Here is a 20,410-nt window from a genome sequence, read left to right as displayed (position 1 = left end):
TGTATGTAGCAGAGCATAATTATGATAGCAATAACAGAAAAGTGGCTAAATAACAAAGATGGGGATGAGTACAACAGAGGGACACACATTATTTTATTAGGAAGGATACACAAAACAGAAGAGGTGGTGTTGCTGTTTATGTCAAACAGAATTTAAACTCAAGTATTTTTCAGTTGGATGATACGCCCCATCTTAGTGAGGACGTGTGGCTCCACCTGGAAAGAATTAGGGAAAGACACCTTATTTTAGGCGTGTGTTATGGTCCGCCCAATGCCGACAATTTCAATGTGCATCTTTTTAGTAATATCAAAAAGGCAAGTTTACAGAGTGAAATTGTGGTCATGGGGGACTTCTAACTACCTGAATATTAACTGGAATAAACTTGCAAATAGTGGAGCACAAGATCAGGGGTTTTTCAGAAGTAACCAGTGAGTTTTTTAACACATTATGTTTAAAGCAGCAACACTAGGTGAAGCCTGTCTGGATGTAGTATTTTTGTAATAATCAGGATAGAAATGAGGTTGTAGAGGTAATTGATCCACTAGGGTCAAGTGACCCTAATATAATAATTCTCTATTTTTGTAAGAGTGCGGATGCAAAGACTAAAATTAAGTTTAACTTTGGTAGGGCAAATTTTGAGCAGATGCAGCCATGTCCATGGAGGATGGACTGGGATAAGCTTTTAAGTGTGGAGACAGTTGAGGAGCAGTGGAACAGGTTTAAAAATGTTTTACATATACTGTAATGCAAGACAGGTATATACTGTACCTCAATTTGCAATTAATAGGAAGTCCAAAAAAAAAAAAAAAAGAAAAGAAACTCCATAGTGGTTTAATAAAGGAACCTGCAAAAGGAAATAAGGCATATAAGACTAATAACTGCAATGTGAGTTCTACGGCATATGAGAACATGAGGGCAACCATTAAGATGGATATCAGGGAGGATAAAAGACAGTTGGAGAGGAATACAGTAATCCCTCGCTATTTCGCACTTCACTCTATCGCGGATTTTATATGTAAGCATATTTTAAATATACAGTGGAACCTCGGGTCATGGCCGTAATTCGTTCCAAAACTCTGGTCGCAACCCGATTTGGTCGTGACCTGAAGTAATTTCCCCCATAGGATTGTATGTAAATACAATAAATCCATTCCGGACCGTGCGAGCTGTATGTAAATTTTATATATTTTATATATATTTTTTTTTAAAGCTTTTTAAGCACAAAAATAATTAATTATACCATAGAATGCACAGCGTAATAGTAAACTAAATGTTTGTTTACTTCTTCTGGTCACTCCAGCTCCTTGATCACTCACCGAATGTCAGCCTAAACACCCCTGCTTGGGCTCACGCTCGCTTGCTCTCTCTCTGTCTCGCTCGCTTGCTGCACAGGGAGAGACTGAATGTGTGCGGAAATCATCGCCGCGTACGAACCAGAAGGGAAACTGGCTTGTTTGTCACCCGAGTGTGTGGTCGTGAACAGATGCAAAAGTTTGGCGAACTTTGTGGTCGTAACCCGATTTGTACGTGGTCTGAGACGTTCGTGACCCGAGGTTCCACTGTATATCACGGATTTTTCACTGGTTTGCGGGTTTCTGCTGACAATGGGTCTTTTTTATTTCTGGTACATGCTTCCTCAGTTGGTGTGCCCAGTTTATTTTATACAAGGGATGCTATTGGTGGATGGCTGAGAAGCTACCCAATGCTTTGCATTAACCAGGAAATCTCGTCTCGCTTATGCAGCATCGTGTTTCGCTGTGTAAAGAGTTAACATTTGTGCTGTTTTGTGTTTATCTTTGTACATAGTCAAGCCCTTCATTATGGCTCCAAAACGATCTGCTACTGCTTCAGGGGCCATGCCCAAGCGCCAACGGAAGATGCTAACAATTGCCGAAAAAGTAAACGTTTTGGATATGTTGAAGAAAGGGAGCAGCTACGCCGCTGTAGGACGCCATTACGGCCTCAATGAGTCCACGGTTCGTTATATTAAAAAGGAAGAAAAGAATATAAGATCTACGGCCGCAGTTTCCTTTAACCAGGGTGCAAAACGAGTTGTAAGTGGACGCAACAAGGTGGTAGTCCATATGGAATCTGCTTTAGGGCTTTGGATTGAAGACTGCCAGAAGAAGAACATCCCCTTGGTCACCAATATCATCCGAGAGAAGGCCAAGCAACTTCATGATAGGTTTGCAGATGCTCTAGACAACACTCAACCTGGAACTTCTGTTGAATCCCCCGGCAGGAAAAGTGAATTTACTGCCAGCAAGGGCTGGTTTGAAAAATTCAAGAAAAGGTTCAACTTGGCCAGCATGAGCCTGCATGGAGAGGCTGCCTCTGCAGACAAAGCCGCAGCCGAGAAATATGTCGCCGACACGTTCAAGGTGATCATTGAGGAAGGCAGATATTGGCCTGAACAAGTGTTTAATATGGATGAGACGGCCCTATTTTGGAAGCGGATGCCATCTCGTACTTTTATCACAAAGGAAGAGGCAAAAGCTCCGGGGTTTAAGGCTCACAAAGATCGCATAACACTGGTCGTGTGCGGCAATGCTGCGGGCTTTATGATAAAGCCTGGGCTCATTTATAAGTCCAAAAACCCCTGGGCCCTGAGAAACAAGAATAAAAACCTGCTGCCTGTGTACTGGATGCACAACCCGAAGGCCTGTATTACGAAACCCCTGACGCTGGATTGGTTTCACCAATGTTTCATCCCGGAGGTAAAGATCTATCTGGCAGAGAAAGGGCTGGAGTTCAAAGTTCTTTTACTTCTGGACAATGCTGTAGGTCATCCCTTGGATCTGTCCTACCAAGGCGTAAAAATAGAGTTCTTGCCGCCAAATACGACGTCACTGATTCAGCCAATGGATCAAGGAATTATCCGGACTTTCAAGGCGTTGTACACCAGGAATACCCTGCAACACATGGTCGAGGCAATGGACACGGACGACGACATTTCCCTGAAGGAGCACTGGCAGAAGTACATGATCACATCGTGTATGGTGAACGTGCAGAAGGCCCTTAACGATATGGAGAAAGAGACGGTTCATGCCTGCTGGAAGAAATTGTGGCCAGAAGTCGTGCACGACTATAAGGGCTTTTCTGCAGAAGAAACTCGTCACTCGGCGGTTGACAAGGCAGTCAGGCTGGCAAAACTGCTAGGAGGAGAAGGATTTGATGACATGACCTGTGATGACATCAATGAGCTGCTCGAAGCCCACTCCGAGACGCTGAGCGACGAAGATTTGGCCGAGATGACCAAGTCAGCGAACGAGGAAGATGAACAAGAGGACCCAGCACAGGAAGAAGATGCCGGCGTAACTCTCGAGCATCTCACGACCATTCTACAAGTGGCAAAAGATCTCCAGACATTGGTTGAAGAATGGGACCCCCAAATGATTCGTTCTTTGCAATTTAGAAATGCTCTTGACAGCGCCATGGAAGTGTATAAAAACCTCCATACACAAATGAAAAAGCAGTGCCAGCAACTGCCCGTCACAATGTTCCTTACTCGCAAAACGCTGTCTAATATGCCTTCAGTGGAAGAAGAAACTCCAGGTGACAACGGCGGTGCTACACAGTTGCCTGAAGAGGATCCTTTAGAAGAGCTGTGACACTCTCATTTGTTAAAATTAAACTCATCGTTATCAGACAAGTCGTCATGTCATTGTTGGTGAGTACCCATAACTAATTTTCTACGTACTTACACTAAACGTACGTACATGTACTAACTGTACACACATTTTACTGTATACAATTTGTACGTATTTATTGCTGGTGGCCTGTCTATCGTAATGGCTGTAACATATGTGATATCGGAGACGCTCAATATCTTTAAAATTACATTTAGGTTTTACTGTATTTAAACAGTGTGTTTACATACATAATTTCAACGAATCTTACCTAATATCTAAGAGAATGTAAAGGGTTTATGCTGTATACAGTGCATCCGGAAAGTATTCACAGCGCATCACTTTTTCCACATTTTGTTATGTTACAGGCTTATTCCAAAATGGATTAAATTAATTTTTTTCCTCAGAATTCTACACACAACACCCCATTATGACAACATGAAAAAAGTTTACTTGAGGTTTTTGCAAATTTATTAAAAATAAAAAAATTGAGAAAGCACATGTACATAAGTATTCACAGCCTTTGCCATGAAGCTCCAAATTGAGCTCAGGTGCATCCTGTTTCCCCTGATCATCCTTGAGATGTTTCTGCAGCTTAATTGGAGTCCACCTGTGGTAAATTCAGTTGATTGGACATGATTTGGAAAGGCACACACCTGTCTATATAAGGTCCCACAGTTGACAGTTCATGTCAGAGCACAAACCAAGCATGAAGTCAAGGGAATTGTCTGTAGATCTCCGAGACCGGATTGTCTTGAGGCACAAATCTGGGGAAGGTTACAGAAAAATTTCTGCTGCTTTGAAGGTCTCAATGAGCACACTGGCCTCCATCATCCGTAAGTGGAAGAAGTTCGAAACAACCAGGACTCTTCCTAGAACTGGCCGGCCATCTAGTCAGGGAGGTGACCAAGAACCCAATGGTCACTCTATCAGAGCTCCAGAGGTCCTCTGTCGAGAGAGGAGAACCTTCCAGAAGGACAACCATCTCTGTAGCAATCCACCAATCAGGCCTGTATGGTAGAGTGGCCAGACGGAAGCCACTCCTTAGTAAAAGGCACATGGCAGCCTGCCTCGAGTTTGCCAAAAGGCACCTGAAGGACTCTCGGTCCATGAGAAACAAAATTCTCTGGTCTGATGAGACAAAGATTGAACTCTTTGGTGTGAATGCCAGGCGTCACATTTGGGGGAAACCTGGCACCATCCCTACAGTGAAGTATGGTGGTGGCAGCATCATGCTGTGGGGATGTTTTTCAGCGGCAGGGACTGGGAGACTATTCAGGATAAAGGGAAAGATGACTGCAGCAATGTACAGAGACATCCTGGATAAAAACCTGCTCCAGAGTGCTCTGGACCTCAGACTGGGGCGACGGTTCATCTTTCAGCAGGACAACGATCCTAAGCACACAGCCAAGATATCAAAGGAGTGGCTTCAGGACAACTCTGTGAATGTCCTTGAGTGGCCCAGCCAGAGCCCAGACTTGAATCCTATTGAACATCTCAGGAGAGATCTTAAAATGGCTGTGCACCGACGCTTCCCATCCAACCTGATGGAGCTTGAGAGGTGCTGCAAAGAGGAATGGGCGAAACTGGCCAAGGATAGGTGTGCCAAGCTTGTGGCATAACATTCAAAAAGACTTGATGCTGTAATTGCTGCCAAAGGTGAATCGACAAAGTATTGAGCAAAGGCTGTGAATACTTATATACATGGGATTTCTCAGTTTTTTTTTTATTTTTAATAAATTTGCAAAAATCTCAGGTAAACTTTTTTCACGTTGTCATTATGGGGCGTTGTGTGTAGAATTCTGAGGAAAAAAATGAATTTAATCCATTTTGGAATAAGGCTGTAACATAACAATGTGGAAAAAGTGATGCGCTGTGAATACTTTCTGGATGCACTTTAACTGTGCGGGAAATGTTTATAAGAGTGTGGGAGAGTTTATAAGGGCTTAAAATATACAAAAATAACCATATGAACATATGGTTTTTACTTTGCGGATTTTCACCTTTCGCGGTGGGTTCAGGAACGCCACCCCCGTGATCGAGGAGGGATCACTGTATAGCAGATAAGGTGAAAGATGACCCTTAGAGATTCTTTCAGTATTTTAGTAGTAAAAGCAGTCAAGGAGGAGGTGAAGTGCAGAAATAGTAAAGGGGAATTAAAAGATGGACAGTGAAACAGCAAATACTCTATCTAAACTTGCATTTTTCTGAGATCTTCAAGTGAGGAAGTGGATTACCTCCCAGTGGTATCGGGGACTACTAAGGAGGTACTGAGGGATTTGGGAATTGTAGAGAGAGAAGTGCTGCTCAGATTAAATAGGCTGAAATCAAACAAATCACCAGGACCAGATCATATTTACCCTCGAGTTCTTAAGAAGGTTAGCAACGACGAATATAAACCCTTGACACACAGGAAGACAGTGCGCACTGGAGAGATTTCAAAGGACTGGACAATGGCAAATATTATCATCATCATCATCATGTTATATAAAATGGTTGACCAGGCAGATCCTAGCAACTATAGGTCAGTAAGCTTAATGTGCATCACAGAAAAATTAATGGAAAGAATTATTAAGGATAAGACTGAGCAGCTCATGGCAAGGACAGGAGTTTGACTGAACAGTCAGCATGGGTTCAGAAGAGGGAGGTTATGTTTTACTAACATGATGGAATTGTACGAGGAGACAACAAAAGGATACAATCAAAGTGGAGCTTATAATATTCATCTGGACTTTCAGAAAGCATCTGATAAGGTGCCACATGAGAGGTTGGGCATCAAACTAAAAGAAGTGGGAGTTCAGGGTGATGTTTGTAGATGGGTGTAGAATTGGCTCAGACGTAGAAGAAGGTGGTGATGGTGCAAGAAACCTAATCAGAACTGGCTGATATTAAGAGTTGTTCCACAGGGGTCAGTGTTAGGGCAGTTGATATTTTTAATACAGTAAAACCTTGGATTGCGAGTAACTTGGTCTGTGAGTGTTTTGCAAGACGAGTAGTACGTATATGCTTTGTCTGCTGAGTGTCACGTGATCACAACTGAGCTGATGGTGGTTCTCTCTCTTTGTGGGATTGTGGGTAATAGTCTCACATTCTTGGTCTGTCGGCGTGCCTCACTCATATAGTCAACATCCATACAAGCGTATGCTGTTTACTATAGCACGTGTGTATGTGTGAGTCGCGGTACTTTAGCGACACCAGCTTTTATTCAGCTTGAAACAGCAGCAGCAGCGCGGTTATTTATTGTAGTGGGATCTGCCACTCTCCTATACACAGACACAGCAGTCAGGCAGGGTCATGACCAGTTTAGTGGCCAAGTAATAATGTTTCCTATATTTATAATGTTCGCTGTATGACCCATCAATGGCAGGTGCTTATAGCATGTCCGCAATTTTTTCAGATTCGTTTTTACAGCGAACTGCCACAGCGCTGGGAGCCTGCGGTTTCTTCGGGACGCTCTTCCACATGTCGTCCTGTTGGGTGGAATCCCAAAAGAGTTTAGAAACCTTACAGTGCGTAAAGCTTTTTTTTTTTTTAATTTTGTGTCCAAGTATAGTGACTCTTCAGGCAAAAGCAACTGTCATTGGATAGGTTCCTTGTTAAAGTCGCAAAAAAAGATTCCAGTGAGCCAACAGATAGCAGGGATTGTGTTAGAGTGAAAGTGGTTATACACAATAACCCTCCTCCTCTCCTCTCTCTTGTCTCCCTCACACCAGCCATGATTCTTTTCAAAGGGGATGTGCAGGTTAATTTGTTTTATGTATTTGTACTTTATATTTAGTATTAATCATTTTTTATATGAATAGTTTTTAGTTGTGGAACGAATCATCTGAGTTTCCATTATTTCTTATGGGGAAATTCGCTTTGATATACGAGTGCTTTGGATTACAAGCACATTTCTGGAAACGAATTATGCTCGCAATCCAAGGTTCCACTGTATATACAAATATATTGGATAGGAATATAAGTAACAAACTGGTTAATTTTGCAGATGATACCAAGATAGGTGGATTAGCAGATCATTTAGAGTCCGTTATATCATTACAGGACTTGGATAGCATACAGGCTTGGGCAGATTTGTGGCAGATGAAATTTAATGTCAGTAAATGTAAAGTATTACACATAGGAAGCAAAAATGTTAGGTTTAAATACACAATGGACGGTCGGAAAATCGAGAGTACACCTTATGAGAAAGATTTAGGAGTCATAGTGGACTCTAAGCTATCGACTTCCACACAGTGTTCAGTAGTGGTGCAACGGATCAAAAAACTCACGGATCGGATCACGGTTTTAAGTCACGGATTGGATCAATTTTCAGATTAGCAAAAAAAAATAATAAAGACAAATTTAACTCTCCATTTATTTAGTTAAGTATTTTTTTCCCATTAAAAAACATTCAGCTCAAGACTCATTCCACTCAATTATATAAATACAAATTAAGGTGCAATATAGGGCATGAAAACTATTTCATTTAATGTGGACACAATAAAAAACCGCTTTAAATGCAATTTAAGGCATCGTTGCTTCTTACTTTGAACATCCATCCATCCATTTTCCAACCCGCTGAATCCGAACACAGGGTCACGGGGGTCTGCTGGAGCCAATCCCAGCCAACACAGGGCACAAGGCAGGAACCAATCCCGAGCAGGGTGCCAACCCACCGCAGGACACACACAAACACACCCACACACCAAGCACGCACTAAGGCCAATTTAGAATCGCCAATCCACCTAACCTGCATGTCTGTGGACTGTGGGAGGAAACCGGAGCGCCCGGAGGAAACCCACGCAGACACGGGGAGAACATGCAAACTCCATGCAGGGAGGACCCGGGAAGTGAACCCAGGTCCCCAGATCACCCAACTGCGAGGCAGCAGCGCTACCCACTGCGCCACCGTGCCGCCCTACTTTGAACATGGAGAGAGAAATAAAAACTAGCTTATGTCCACATCATCAAAAAAGAAGAAAGAAAGCAAAGCAGACCTGAGCTTATAATTTCAAATTTTTTTTGAAAAAAATTTTCTGGGGAAAGTGTAGATCTCTTTGCTGTAACTATGTCCCCTGCTGTTGAGAACACCCTCTCGCTAGACACTGAAGTGCCAGGCACAGAAAGATGGTGTCGTGCCATTGTGGCAAGGTGAGGGTATTTACATTCGTTGCTTTTCCAGCAAGTCAGTGGATCACCATCGACTGGAATTCCACTTGCTGCCTCATAGGATACGACCTCCTCTTTGATGGTGTCAGCAAAAACCTTGCTGACCATGTCTTTCTGTGCAAAGGTCTCGCCAAAAAGCTCCGCCATTGCCGACTTCTTTTGAGGAGGAGATGTGTCTTCTCCTGTTGGTGCTGCATATTGACACTGCAGGGAAAGTTGCATTATTGATTAAAACTTTTTTTTCCATAGACATTAAAATGTGGCAATAACTTAATAACTTAATAAACTTAACTAAAAATATCCTAAAAAATAAAATATATAATTTCAAAATATTTATTTTCTTTACCTCTTCACAGTCTTCAGTGCCAAGACTGCTCACAGTCTCAGTAGTGAGATCACTGTATGTCCTCAGGCGTAGGGCAAGGTCTAGGTGAGACAGCGACTTGAACCTTGGATCAAGTGCAGTAGATCTGTGAAGGTAGTCCTGTAGGGTTAGTGGTAAAGTGTATCTGGGCTTCAGGTCTTCTCTAATGGCAGTCTTGACTAAGAGCAAAGGGCTGCTTAAATGCCGCGGATATCTTTGATTGTTGCGCAGCCATCGTCTTGGGTCCTGTCACATCAGGGTGGTGTCGTTTTAAATGACTGGCCATGCCCGACGTGTTGCCAGTCTCATAGGGCTTCCTCATGCCACACAGTCGACAAACTGTGGTGGTTTTATCCACCACTCTTTTCCCATCAACATATTTAACAGGGAAGCCAAAATGCTCCCACAATTGAGACTTAACACTAGAATTACCAGAGCCTATGAAAAAACTTGTAGATCCGGCCCACCTTAAATTGCTTCTTAAAACCATTCTCACCTCTCCACCAGCGTCTTTTGTCATCTAAATGTACTGATAAAGACAAGCTGCAAACAGCCGGCTATTCCATTCCCCCACCGACTTAGAACGTAAATGAACTTTTTCCAGCTCATGTCTTGATTGATTATCTGGGAGTGAAGTGGAGTTTGAGTAGAAATAATAAATCGTTATTTGGAACACACGCATTTCATGTGTGTTGCGTTTCTACAGTAATCTGTGTAAACACATTGTTAAAACAGAAACTTTTTTTATATTCTAATAACAAAATGTAGGCATCCACATTACTAACCGAGAATGTTAAACCGGATGGACGCAGGGACATCCGGCCATGGGCCGTGGAAGCAAAAGACATACTGCGCAGGCGCCCCAAGAAATGAGGCACCGCGACCACAGAAAAAAGGAGTCCGCACAGAAAAAAGGAGTCAAACGCCGGTGACGCACACAGCACCGCACGAAACCCATTGCACACGAAACTAGCACACAAAAAAAAAGAAGCTGCTTGCGCCCCAACAAGCAGCGGACGGGACACACACAAAGAGGAGGATTCAACAAGCCCCTGGCACACAAAAAAAAAGAAGCCGCTCGCGCCCCACCAATCCCACCACCCCCTCCAAGCAACATCCCCCCACCCTCCTCAGACGCCGGCAAAGCACACAGCGCCACACAAATCCCATTGCACACGAAACGGGACGCACACAAAGTGGAGAATTCAACAAGCTCCTAGCACACCAAAAAAAAGAAGCCGTAACCGCCACACAAAGCCCATTAGACACGAAACGGGACAGACTACGGACATTGCACACGAAACGTTCACAAAAACAACGATTCAGACCCACAAACACACTAACATCAATAAGAAGTGACACCCAAAGCCCCATTTCTGAAGGAACCGTCCGTATTAAACATACGTCATCTCAACACCTTCACACTATGCAGCATAGGTGGATCTCCTTACACTGAAGCACTATTAACCGTTCAACTGCAGAAAAGGCTCCATATTAACAGTGAGTGCGATCCTCCTTATTACTTATCCATATTTCTCACGCTGAAGAACAAACAAGTCATGAATACATGATCACAGGTACAAAACGATACGGCTCGGATAACGGGACCAAACACACAAACCCGCATGAAAAAACAAAATACACGGCGGCGCATACAACGCGCTTCTGAACCTCTGGAAGAAAAAATAATCTCGGCTCCAAAAACACAAAGCTCAACTAACACATTAACAGAAACGTGCGCATATGGACAGACACAATGAACGTACACGCATACAGCACGCGTCTCAAAGTGCTGCATCGAAACAGGCACGGATTCAAAACGAAACACCTCCCGTCTCAGACATACAGAAACAGAAGCGAAGGGACAAAATAAATAAACGCAGACGTCTACACCGCGCATCTGGAATGCCGAAAAACAAGCAGGCAAGGCTCCAAAAAGAGAAAGCTCAACTGACCGACATACAAAAACGAGCAACACTCAATACAAACAATGCACACAGTAAACTACAACGGGCTTCTCACACAGCACAGGGAAATCGATTACAGCTCAAAAACAACACGTCCCAAATACTACACATACAACAACGCGCCTCTCAAACGGCACAAGCAAAAGATACACGTCATAGACATCAACGACAGACACCTGCTAAACACTTGCGCCAGTTAGCTGACAACGCGTTCAATAATGAGTCCACTATTGAGGAAAATTCATTGGGATTAATGAATGTCATCTGCAATCATTGTCATTCACTTAACTTCCCTGAAGAAACAACTGACAATACAAGTAATGAATTTACACGTTGTTGTCAAAAGGGTCAAATTAGACTGCCTCCTTTACATTCATATCCTGAATATCTACAGAACCTTCTAACTAACGATGTACCTGAAAGTGAAAACTTTATGAACTGCATTACATCCTACAAATCGGTATCCACTATAAACATGAACAGTGGCACTGCACATGACATCCATCTTGCAAAACTGTTAATTATTGATGAATGTGCAATGGCATCCAGTCACTTACTCAACACCATTCATAAACTTCTACAGACATTGATGAATAATAATATTCCCTTTGGAGGAAAGGTACTTTTATTAGGAGGAGATTTTAGACAGTGCTTAGCTATTGTTCCACATGCCATGCGCTCAGCTATTGTTCAGTGCACCTTAAAAAACGCAGACAATTGACATTGCTTTCAAAAGATACAGTTAGTACAAAACATGCGATGTCCAGATCCAGATCATAACAATTGGTTATTACATCTGGGAGATGGTACACTCACCAATACAGATAGACCTCACCCAGATATTAGTACAATTCCTCAAGCCTTTATCTGCGACGACTTAGTTACAGAGATATTTGGAACAGCAATCTCATTAGACCAAATGCCCCTTTTAACACAATGCGCTATATTATGTCCAAAAAATATTAATGTAGAAAACATAAATAACCAAGTCATTGCATTACTTCCTGGAGAGACACAACTCTTTCTAAGCTCTGACAAAGTTGACTCTGATCACGACAATGACCATCTTCATTGACCTTACAAGCTCTGACCTGAAATTACCTTTTACACTTAAAAGGCGTGTACAAAGAAATTTTCCAATAACCCTTTACACTGTGCCACACACTTTATTTTTGCTTTCTATTTGCATCATCTACACCTTCACACTATTCTATATCTCATTCATACATCACGCTCTTTGTCATTTCCCAACACCAGGGGTTGGCGAGCGAAGCGAGCAGGGGGCGGAGCCCCCTAGTAAACTATATAATGTATGAAGCCTGAAGTCCAAATATCAAAGAAACACTTTCACAAAAGGTACAAAAAAAAAAAAGCCGCTGCCAAAAAAAGCCGCCTTAGTGTGCGACATTGACACTCATTTACTATAACTGCCGCCGTGGCGCAACAGTATCAGTTGCTGACTGGCAATCAGAAGGTCATGAGTTCGATCCCGCATTACTCCCTTTTCTGAAGTGTTCTTATTTTTACTGTTTTAGAATAAAAAGATACATTTGATTTCAGTCTAACAGCCGGTGTAATTTATGATATTTGTAAAGGTTCGCTTTATTTATTTATTTTTTTTAATTCACTTTTCATTCTGTGTCGCGTTCAGGATCCTTCCCTAGCCCATCTAACACTGCTGTTTTCACATAAAGACGCGCTATAGCTCTGCAGTGTATCACGATACATATGACCGCGTGTTTTTTTCCCCCAGTATTGCCAGTCCCCACGTGTTGCTGTATGCTGTTTCTTTTGTACTCCAGGACATGCAGAGGAAAGCATAGTAAAGAGCAGTAACTTCAGCGCTATATGCAATCATCAGACACTCCCCATCTGACACTGATGTTTTCACATAAAGACTCACTTTAGCTCTGCAGTGTACTTGTGACTGCATTGTCGTACCAATGCTTGCGAACTGAAGTGTCTGCATGCACTTTTCGTGGCATTATACGTGTATTTTTTGAGCATGCTGATGTAGCTCAAACACCGGAACATATGTTGATGTAAAAGTATAACAAAACAAGTGCACTTTTATTCAAGACTATAACCGAAGAAAAAAGAAAGCATGTTACAGTAGGCAGTTGATACGACAGCTTGCGTGGTGCAATGCTAAGAACTGCTGATTTCCATTCTGTGCTATATAACTGTTAACATTTGAATCTGATGATTGCATATAGCGCTGTCTTATTCAGTGTGCGCAAGAACATGCAGGTGGCCAGTTGCTGCGTGCTACAACGCACATTTTAAAAAAAGAAAGAGACAAATATATGTGACGTTTTGAAGAAATCATTTTATGCCGCGAATAGTACCAATCAGAAAACATCGTCGAAGTAATGCAATATTATTTGAAAACGAACAGCGTCAGGTTGGGTGTGAAGTTATACTGGCGCTGTTTGAGTCAGATCAGAAGCTGAATACGCTGAACAAGCTCCTGTTCTGACTCTAAGTAAAAAAGCATGAATTAATCAACAGAAATAACCGCGATCGACATTTTAAACTTAACGATTTACAGTGCATACCAATTTATAAATTTTATGTCCATTTGAGGAAAAAAAAAAACACTTTCTCCAAAGCTGGGAATTGAACTCGCTCCTCTGTAACATGGCAGGGTTTCTGTGCTCCATGTCAGCAAATCATTGCGTTAAGCCACGGAAAGAGTTGTAGTATCCTTGAATCTTTTGTGAAAGTGTTTATTTGATGTTTGGACTTCAGGCTTCACACATTCTATAGTTTATGCCTACATTTTGTAACATTTATTACTAAAATATGAAAATGTTTCTGTTTTAGCAATGTGTTTACACAGATTACTGTAGAAACGGAACACACATGAAATGCGTGTATTCCAAATAACGATCTATTATTTCCATTCTAAAACTCCAGCAGTTCAGTCACTCCCAGATAATCAAACAAGGCATGAGCTGGGAAAACTTAGTGAGCGTTCTGCGACGGTGGGGGATTGAATAGCCGGCTACTTGCTGCTTGTCTTAATCGGCACATTTAGAAGACAAAAGAGAGTTGAGAACGTTTTTAAGGTGGGCCGGATTTACGAGTTTTTTCATAGACTCTGGTAATTCTAGTGTTAAATGATGCTGGAGGTTTGTCGAGCTCCTCTGCTTGAACTGCTACCGCTGTCCATGACCACGCGTATGAAGCAAACCGGACAAAAGTCGAGCGAAAATGTGCGAGAGAGGTTGAGTTAGTGCATGAGAGAGAAAGTTAGTGTGCATGAGAGAAGTTTAATTGCAGTTCAGTGCGCAAGAACTACCGAGTTAGTGCGCGAGAGACACGCGCACAATACAGTGGAACTTTTTTTTTTTTTTCTCGGATCTTCAGATCACGTGTGTACCGAACCGTGGACAAGAATCAGTTCGGATCCTGGATCAACAGTGATCCGTTGCACCACTAGTGTTCAGAAGCCATTAAGAAGGCTAACAGAATGTCAGGTTATATAGCGCCTTGATATGTGGAGTACAAGTCACAGGAGGTTATGCTCACAGCTTTATAACACACTGGTGAGACCTCATCTGGAGTACTGGGTGCAGTTTGGTTCTCCAGGCAACAAAAAGGACATAGCAGTGCTAGAAAAGGTCCAGAGAAGAGCGACTAGGCTGATTCCATGAATTATGAGGAAAGATTAAAAGAGCTGAGCCTTTACAGTTTAAGCAAAAGAAGATTAAGAGGTGACCTGATTGAAGTGTTTAAAGTTAGGAAGGGAATTAGTCCAGTGGATCGAGTCTGTTTTTTTAAATGAGTTCATCAAGAGCATAGGGATATGGTTGGAAACTTGTTAGAGGGTCATTTTGTGCAAAATTTATCCTTATCTGCCGCAGCCAGGTGTTATGTGGGTGACACCTTGGCCTGGTCCAGCAACTCTGGTCCCCAACAATGAGGATGTTACGAGCTGGATCACCCTCGGTGGGGGGGAAATGTGCCACATGGCCGTAGTGCCGTAACTGACGCTCTCTCACATTGCAGGTAATGTGCCTCCATGAGGAACCACTCATTCGACACAAAGTTAAACTAATGGTACCCAAGGATTTTCCACAGAGACGCAGTACCAAAGGAGTCCAGTCTTTGTCTCCGGTCACTGGATAGTGTCCATGTCTCACAACCATATAGCAAGACAGGAAGCACCAGGACTCTAAAGACTTGGATCTTTGTCCTTTTGCAGATATTGGGACCGCTACACACCCCTTTCCAGTGACCTCATGACCCCCCATGCTCTTCCAATCCATCTGACTTCATAGGAAGAGTCACCAGAGAGAGACATGAATGTCACTGACAAGGTCGACACTCTCTCCACAAACAGACACATTGCTGATGGCCATGCCCAAGAGGTCATTAAAGGCCTGGATCTTGGTTTTTATCCTGGATACTCGCAAGCCCAGACACTCAGACTCCTCGCTCAGTCTCTCTCGAGCCCTGATCAGAGCATCCATTGACTCCACGAAGATCACAGCATCGTCAGCAAAGTCAAGATTCATGAATCTTTCTTCACCAACGGATGCCCCACAGCCGCTGGACCCCACGACTGGACTAAAAGTGGTCAAGGCTTTTACTTCAACTCCATAACTTAGTAGTTTATTTCAAATCCCCACAACACTTGACATGAAGTGCTTCCTGTCTCCAGTCTTAAATTCACTTCTTTCAGTATTTGTCAAGTTGAATTTTGAAGTTGAGTTGAAAATAAAGCATTTTTTATACATTTTCAAGTAAATCTTAGTCTGTTCTTGTACTTTACAATGAGGCTGAAGGTACTTCGGTTCCAAATGTGAAAACAAAAGCCTTGTGATAAATTAACCAAGCACAAAAAGAGGTTTGGGGCAGCCTCCTGTATAGTTGGAAATGGCTGCAAAATTGAAGAAAGAGGTTGTGGGGAAAAAATGGTCTTTACAGACATGAGTCCAAAACAGAACTGAGGTTTGGTACAGATAGTGGGTTTTAAAGTCGAAGGAGGAATTGACGTCTTCAAAGGTGGAGGTGGAAGTGACGTTAAAGGGCACAGGTGGAATTTCCCGCATTTGCTCTGTGGAGAAAAAAGAGAGCGGGTCAGTGCACTCTGCCACCCGCTGGTCCGACCGGGAATGGTCTTCTTTCAAGCCCCTTAGCTGACTCCCATGTGCACATGTGTGACAGCCTGAAAACTTCCCAGATAGGTCCATTGTTTTAAAGGTCACATCAGTGATGTTCAGTACCATTGCCTCATGTATTGACGGAGATGGAGAGATGCTTGTGGATTACGAATCATTAGCTGTAATACCGGTCTACTGGGGAAAATGAGGAAGGTGTGTATATTTGGGGGGGGGGGGTCATTTTAGCCCAGGACACAGAAGTTTATGTTGTCTCGGATTGCTGCAGCTTGGCACATGAAATGGTATTCAATAAAGTTAAGATGATTCAAAGTTAATTTGAAACTGGGATTTAAAATCTATAATTTGATCTGCCTCATTGTGAAACGAATTTGATGAATGGCTGCCGACAGGAAACCGTACAAGTTCACTAATTTCTTTTTCTCACTTGAACACTGCGCCTTTGGTTGTTCTCTTCCTACAACCTTCTGAACAAAAAAGCAACTTGGCAGAATTTCTAGAGGGAAAAAAATGTACTTTGTTCGGTTTCCTCGTGGCTCGGCTGTAGTGCATATTTTTCCTTTTGTTATCAGGCGTGCACATGACTTGCTGCAAAAAAGCGCAAACCACCGAGTGTTGATTGGAATTGTGTACTGTACAAGTTTGATGTGCATGCAGGTGGACAATGGCACTGGCTTTAAATAAAGGCACCTCTTTGGGAATCCTGATGACTACTCCACTTGTGACCAGTACTGTGCCCTGCAGTCTCACAAACCTCACACCACCACACAAACACAAGTCCCAGGTTCAAATAAGTGATATATTATCAACAATACCTTCACAATGACTCTCCAAAACACACAGTCTATTACTTCTTTCTTTCCTCTCCTTCACACCACCAGGCGAGCATTGTTCTCCTTTCTCCCGTCTCTGACTTACGTAAATATAGCAGGGCAGCTCCTTGTACTGAGGACCTAGGCGTATATCCAGTGCCAGGGAAGTAATTCCATCGCAAGTCCCAAAACCCAAGTAGCACAGCTCCAAACAGTGCCCCCTGGTGACACCCAGGGGCCCCAACAGGGCAATTCTATAGCATTACAATTTCCATCATGGCCTGTGGGTGTCTTCTGGTGTACCCACCCGCCTGCCACCTATCAGTTTGGGGGAGTAAATAGTCTTGCCAGGTTCTCTCCCCTTGTCCTTCCATCCTTCTACCTCCTAGCCAGGTAAAGGATCAAAAGCCATCCCAACTGGGACACCCGCACATGCCTGCCATCCATCACAACCCCCGTAGCTGAGCGTTATAGGGTGAGGCAGACAGTCCCATAAGGGGTACACTTCTCCGCTAACAGTTGTATTTACCACAGTGTACATGACTTCCATCTGAAACATGAAAACAACAGTCACTAGAGGAAACGACTTGCTTGGAGTAATCTTGGGCTGCTCCTTGCATCTTATATAGGCAGTTTCTTTCAATGTCCTACTTCATGACATTCGATGCACTGAAAATCCCCCACTAAACATTTTGTCCTGCGAGTTTGAAAGGAACAACAACATTTATTTCTATAGCACATTTTCATACAAACAAAGTGCTTTACATAATGAAGAAAGAGAAAAAAGACAAATAAGAATTAAAATAAAGGAACACTAATTAACATAGAATAAAAGTAAGGTCCGATGGCCAGGGAGGACAGAAAAAACAAAACTTCTGGGGGGTATTTTCCTTACGTCACTTAAATCGGATGCCTCATCTTGGATGAGTTAATGCCGGTGAAACTCATCCCGGATAAGTCGTTTTTTCAAACGCAGCCGTGTATTAGATTAGTCGAGCTGGATTTAATCATCCAAGATGAATGTGCGCGCCCGCGCGGAGTGAAAAGCCCACATATATTGAGTCTAGAAAACATGATCAGCGAGTCTTTGATAAGCTGTAACAAAATGATGAAAGAACGGGCTCTTTTTTTTTTTTCCACACAAGCAGAGCAGGACCATTCATTCGAAGGACATGAAGAATTTCAAGATTTAATATGCACAAGGGGTAACACTGCAAAAGCAGCCCAAACCAGAAAAGACGGCTGGCAAAAAGTGGCCAACAAATTAAATGCGTGTGCATTGTACTTATTGACAGCAGCGTTTCATTTCCTATGTGTCAGATTAATTATTATTTAATATGTCATAATTCCAGATCAAACGTGAGCACAAGGAGAACATGGGAACAGGTTAAAGTGAAGTACAAGAATATTCTTCAAACTGGTAAACATTGGTATATAACTATTTAAAGAATTGATGACATAAAGAATCATATATAATGTAAAGAATATTAATTTTAAAGCTAATAAGAAGGCAGACAAGCAAAAAACAGCTGGAGGTCCACGCGGTCCAGACCTAACCCCTGCAGAACAGTTGACTCTCCAGCAAAATGCCCATCGCCCTGTTTCTGAGGGCATTCCAGGGGGAAGCTCCTCCTCAGAACCAGTGGCAGGATGCAGTGGTCACTTCATTTCAGGTAAAGGATGGTCATTGCATATATTTGTCCTCAATGTGTGCCATAGGTAGGTTCCATATAGCCCTCTTTTTTTTTTTTTTTTTTTGTTGGGTCAGTTGCAGGGAATGTCATATCCCTTGAACCTGTGTCTGACCAATGAGATATTGACAAAGGTCAAATATTTGATGATGACACTGTGTCTGATTGTTCATCAGGAGGAGAGGAACATTTTCCAAATAATGTTTGATCAAACTCCACTGTGATCAGTCCCATGTGCCCCAATCACATTTGGAAATCCTGGGTAATAAGAATGTTAGGCTGATTGTGAGATTCTTCATGGAACTGTGGGTGTTTTTGCCTGTGTATTACCTACCTGCAATGGCATGAAACGCCTCTTTTATTGTCTGCACACGCAGGTGTCCAGGAAACACAATGAAAACCCGAAGGAAATCTTTCAGAGCCAAACAGACTTTACGAATTGCCTGGCAAACAGCACTTTTAGATAGATTTTCCGCATCGCCTACAGTATATAAAAAAAGTGCTGCTTTAAAAAAACCTCAAAGCAATGCATACTGTCTGTGTGGTTGTGAGAGCCCGACTTCGCCGAGTTTGACTTTGAATATATGGTCCTAATAAATTTTTGAGGTACGATATTCCCCCTCGGCTAAAGCGGTATCTTTCGAAAAGAATTTCCTCTGGGCAGGTTTGAGGAATAGGATGTGTTGCTATAACAACACTTCCAGCAAGAGTTTCGAAAAACCGACAGATCCAGGATCAGGCCAAATTGTCAATAATTACATCCGGCTAAACGAGTAATCCACGTACGAAAAATACCCCCCAGAAGGCTGGAGAACAATAAAATCTGCAGGGGTTCTGAGGCCATGAGACCACCCAGCCCCTTCTAGGAAATTCTGCCTAACATAAATGACCTCAATCAGTCCTCCTGGTATTCAGGGTCCACATGGAAGAACTTGATGATGACGGTCATGTGGACTTCTGGCTTTTAGTCCATTAATGTAGGTACATTACAGTGCTTTGATCAGGTGCTGTTGGCACAGATCACCACCACAGAAAACTGGAAAAAGAACAGAAGAGAAAGTTGGGGGTTAGTACGGATTTTGGAGCCACCATGAATGATAACAATAATTAATTGAATATATAGATCATCAGGATTAAACTAAAATGAAGCTATGAGAAAGCCATGTTAAAGTAATGTGTTTTCAGCAGTGTTTTAAACTGCTCCACTGTATTAGCCTGGCAAATTTCTATCGGTAAACTATTCCAGATTTTAGGTGCATAACAGCCATAAAAGCCGCCTCCCCACTTTTTATAAGTTTAGCTCTTGGAATAATAAGCAGACACTCATTTGAAGATCTAAGGTTATGATCTGGAGTGTAAGACATTCTGAAATATAAGATGGAGCAGGTTATTTAAGGCTTTGTAAACCATAAGCAGGATTTTAAAATCAATTCTAAATGACACAGGTAACCAGTGTAGTGACATCACAACTGGAGATATGTGCTCGGATTTTCTTTTCCGAGTTAAGATTCTAGCAGCTCCATTGTGCACTCGTTGCAATCGATTGATGTCTTTTCTCGGTGGTCCTGAGAGGAGTGCATTACAGTAATCTAGCCGAATGAAAACAAAAGCGTGAACTAATTTCTCAGCATCTTGCAATGTTATAAGAGGTCTAATGTTTGCTATAT

The 20,410-nt window shown here is 42.5% G+C and overlaps 1 protein-coding gene across 2 annotated transcripts in view; it reads left to right on the top strand.

The window, feature by feature from the left end:
- The first annotated feature begins 1,749 nt into the window (after positions 1 to 1,749).
- LOC114667412 (tigger transposable element-derived protein 1-like) overlaps positions 1,750 to 20,410 on the top strand; it is a 43,468-nt gene continuing 24,807 nt past the window's right edge. Inside the window, exons 1-2 of one of the 2 annotated variants that reach the window (XM_051925661.1) lie at positions 1,750 to 3,670; positions 15,126 to 15,765. In XM_051925661.1, the coding sequence (XP_051781621.1) occupies positions 1,821 to 3,611 (1,791 nt within the window). In that variant the 5' untranslated portion in view covers positions 1,750 to 1,820 and the 3' untranslated portion in view covers positions 3,612 to 3,670; positions 15,126 to 15,765. Of the gene's footprint in view, positions 3,671 to 15,125; positions 15,766 to 20,410 lie in introns of those variants that run through there. The other variant, XM_051925660.1, reaches the window with a different exon arrangement.

Source organism: Erpetoichthys calabaricus, chromosome 1 (assembly GCF_900747795.2).
Source record: "Erpetoichthys calabaricus chromosome 1, fErpCal1.3, whole genome shotgun sequence".
In the NCBI taxonomy this organism is placed as follows: Eukaryota; Metazoa; Chordata; class Cladistia; order Polypteriformes; family Polypteridae; genus Erpetoichthys; species Erpetoichthys calabaricus.
This window is presented reverse-complemented; position numbering and strand designations above follow the sequence as displayed.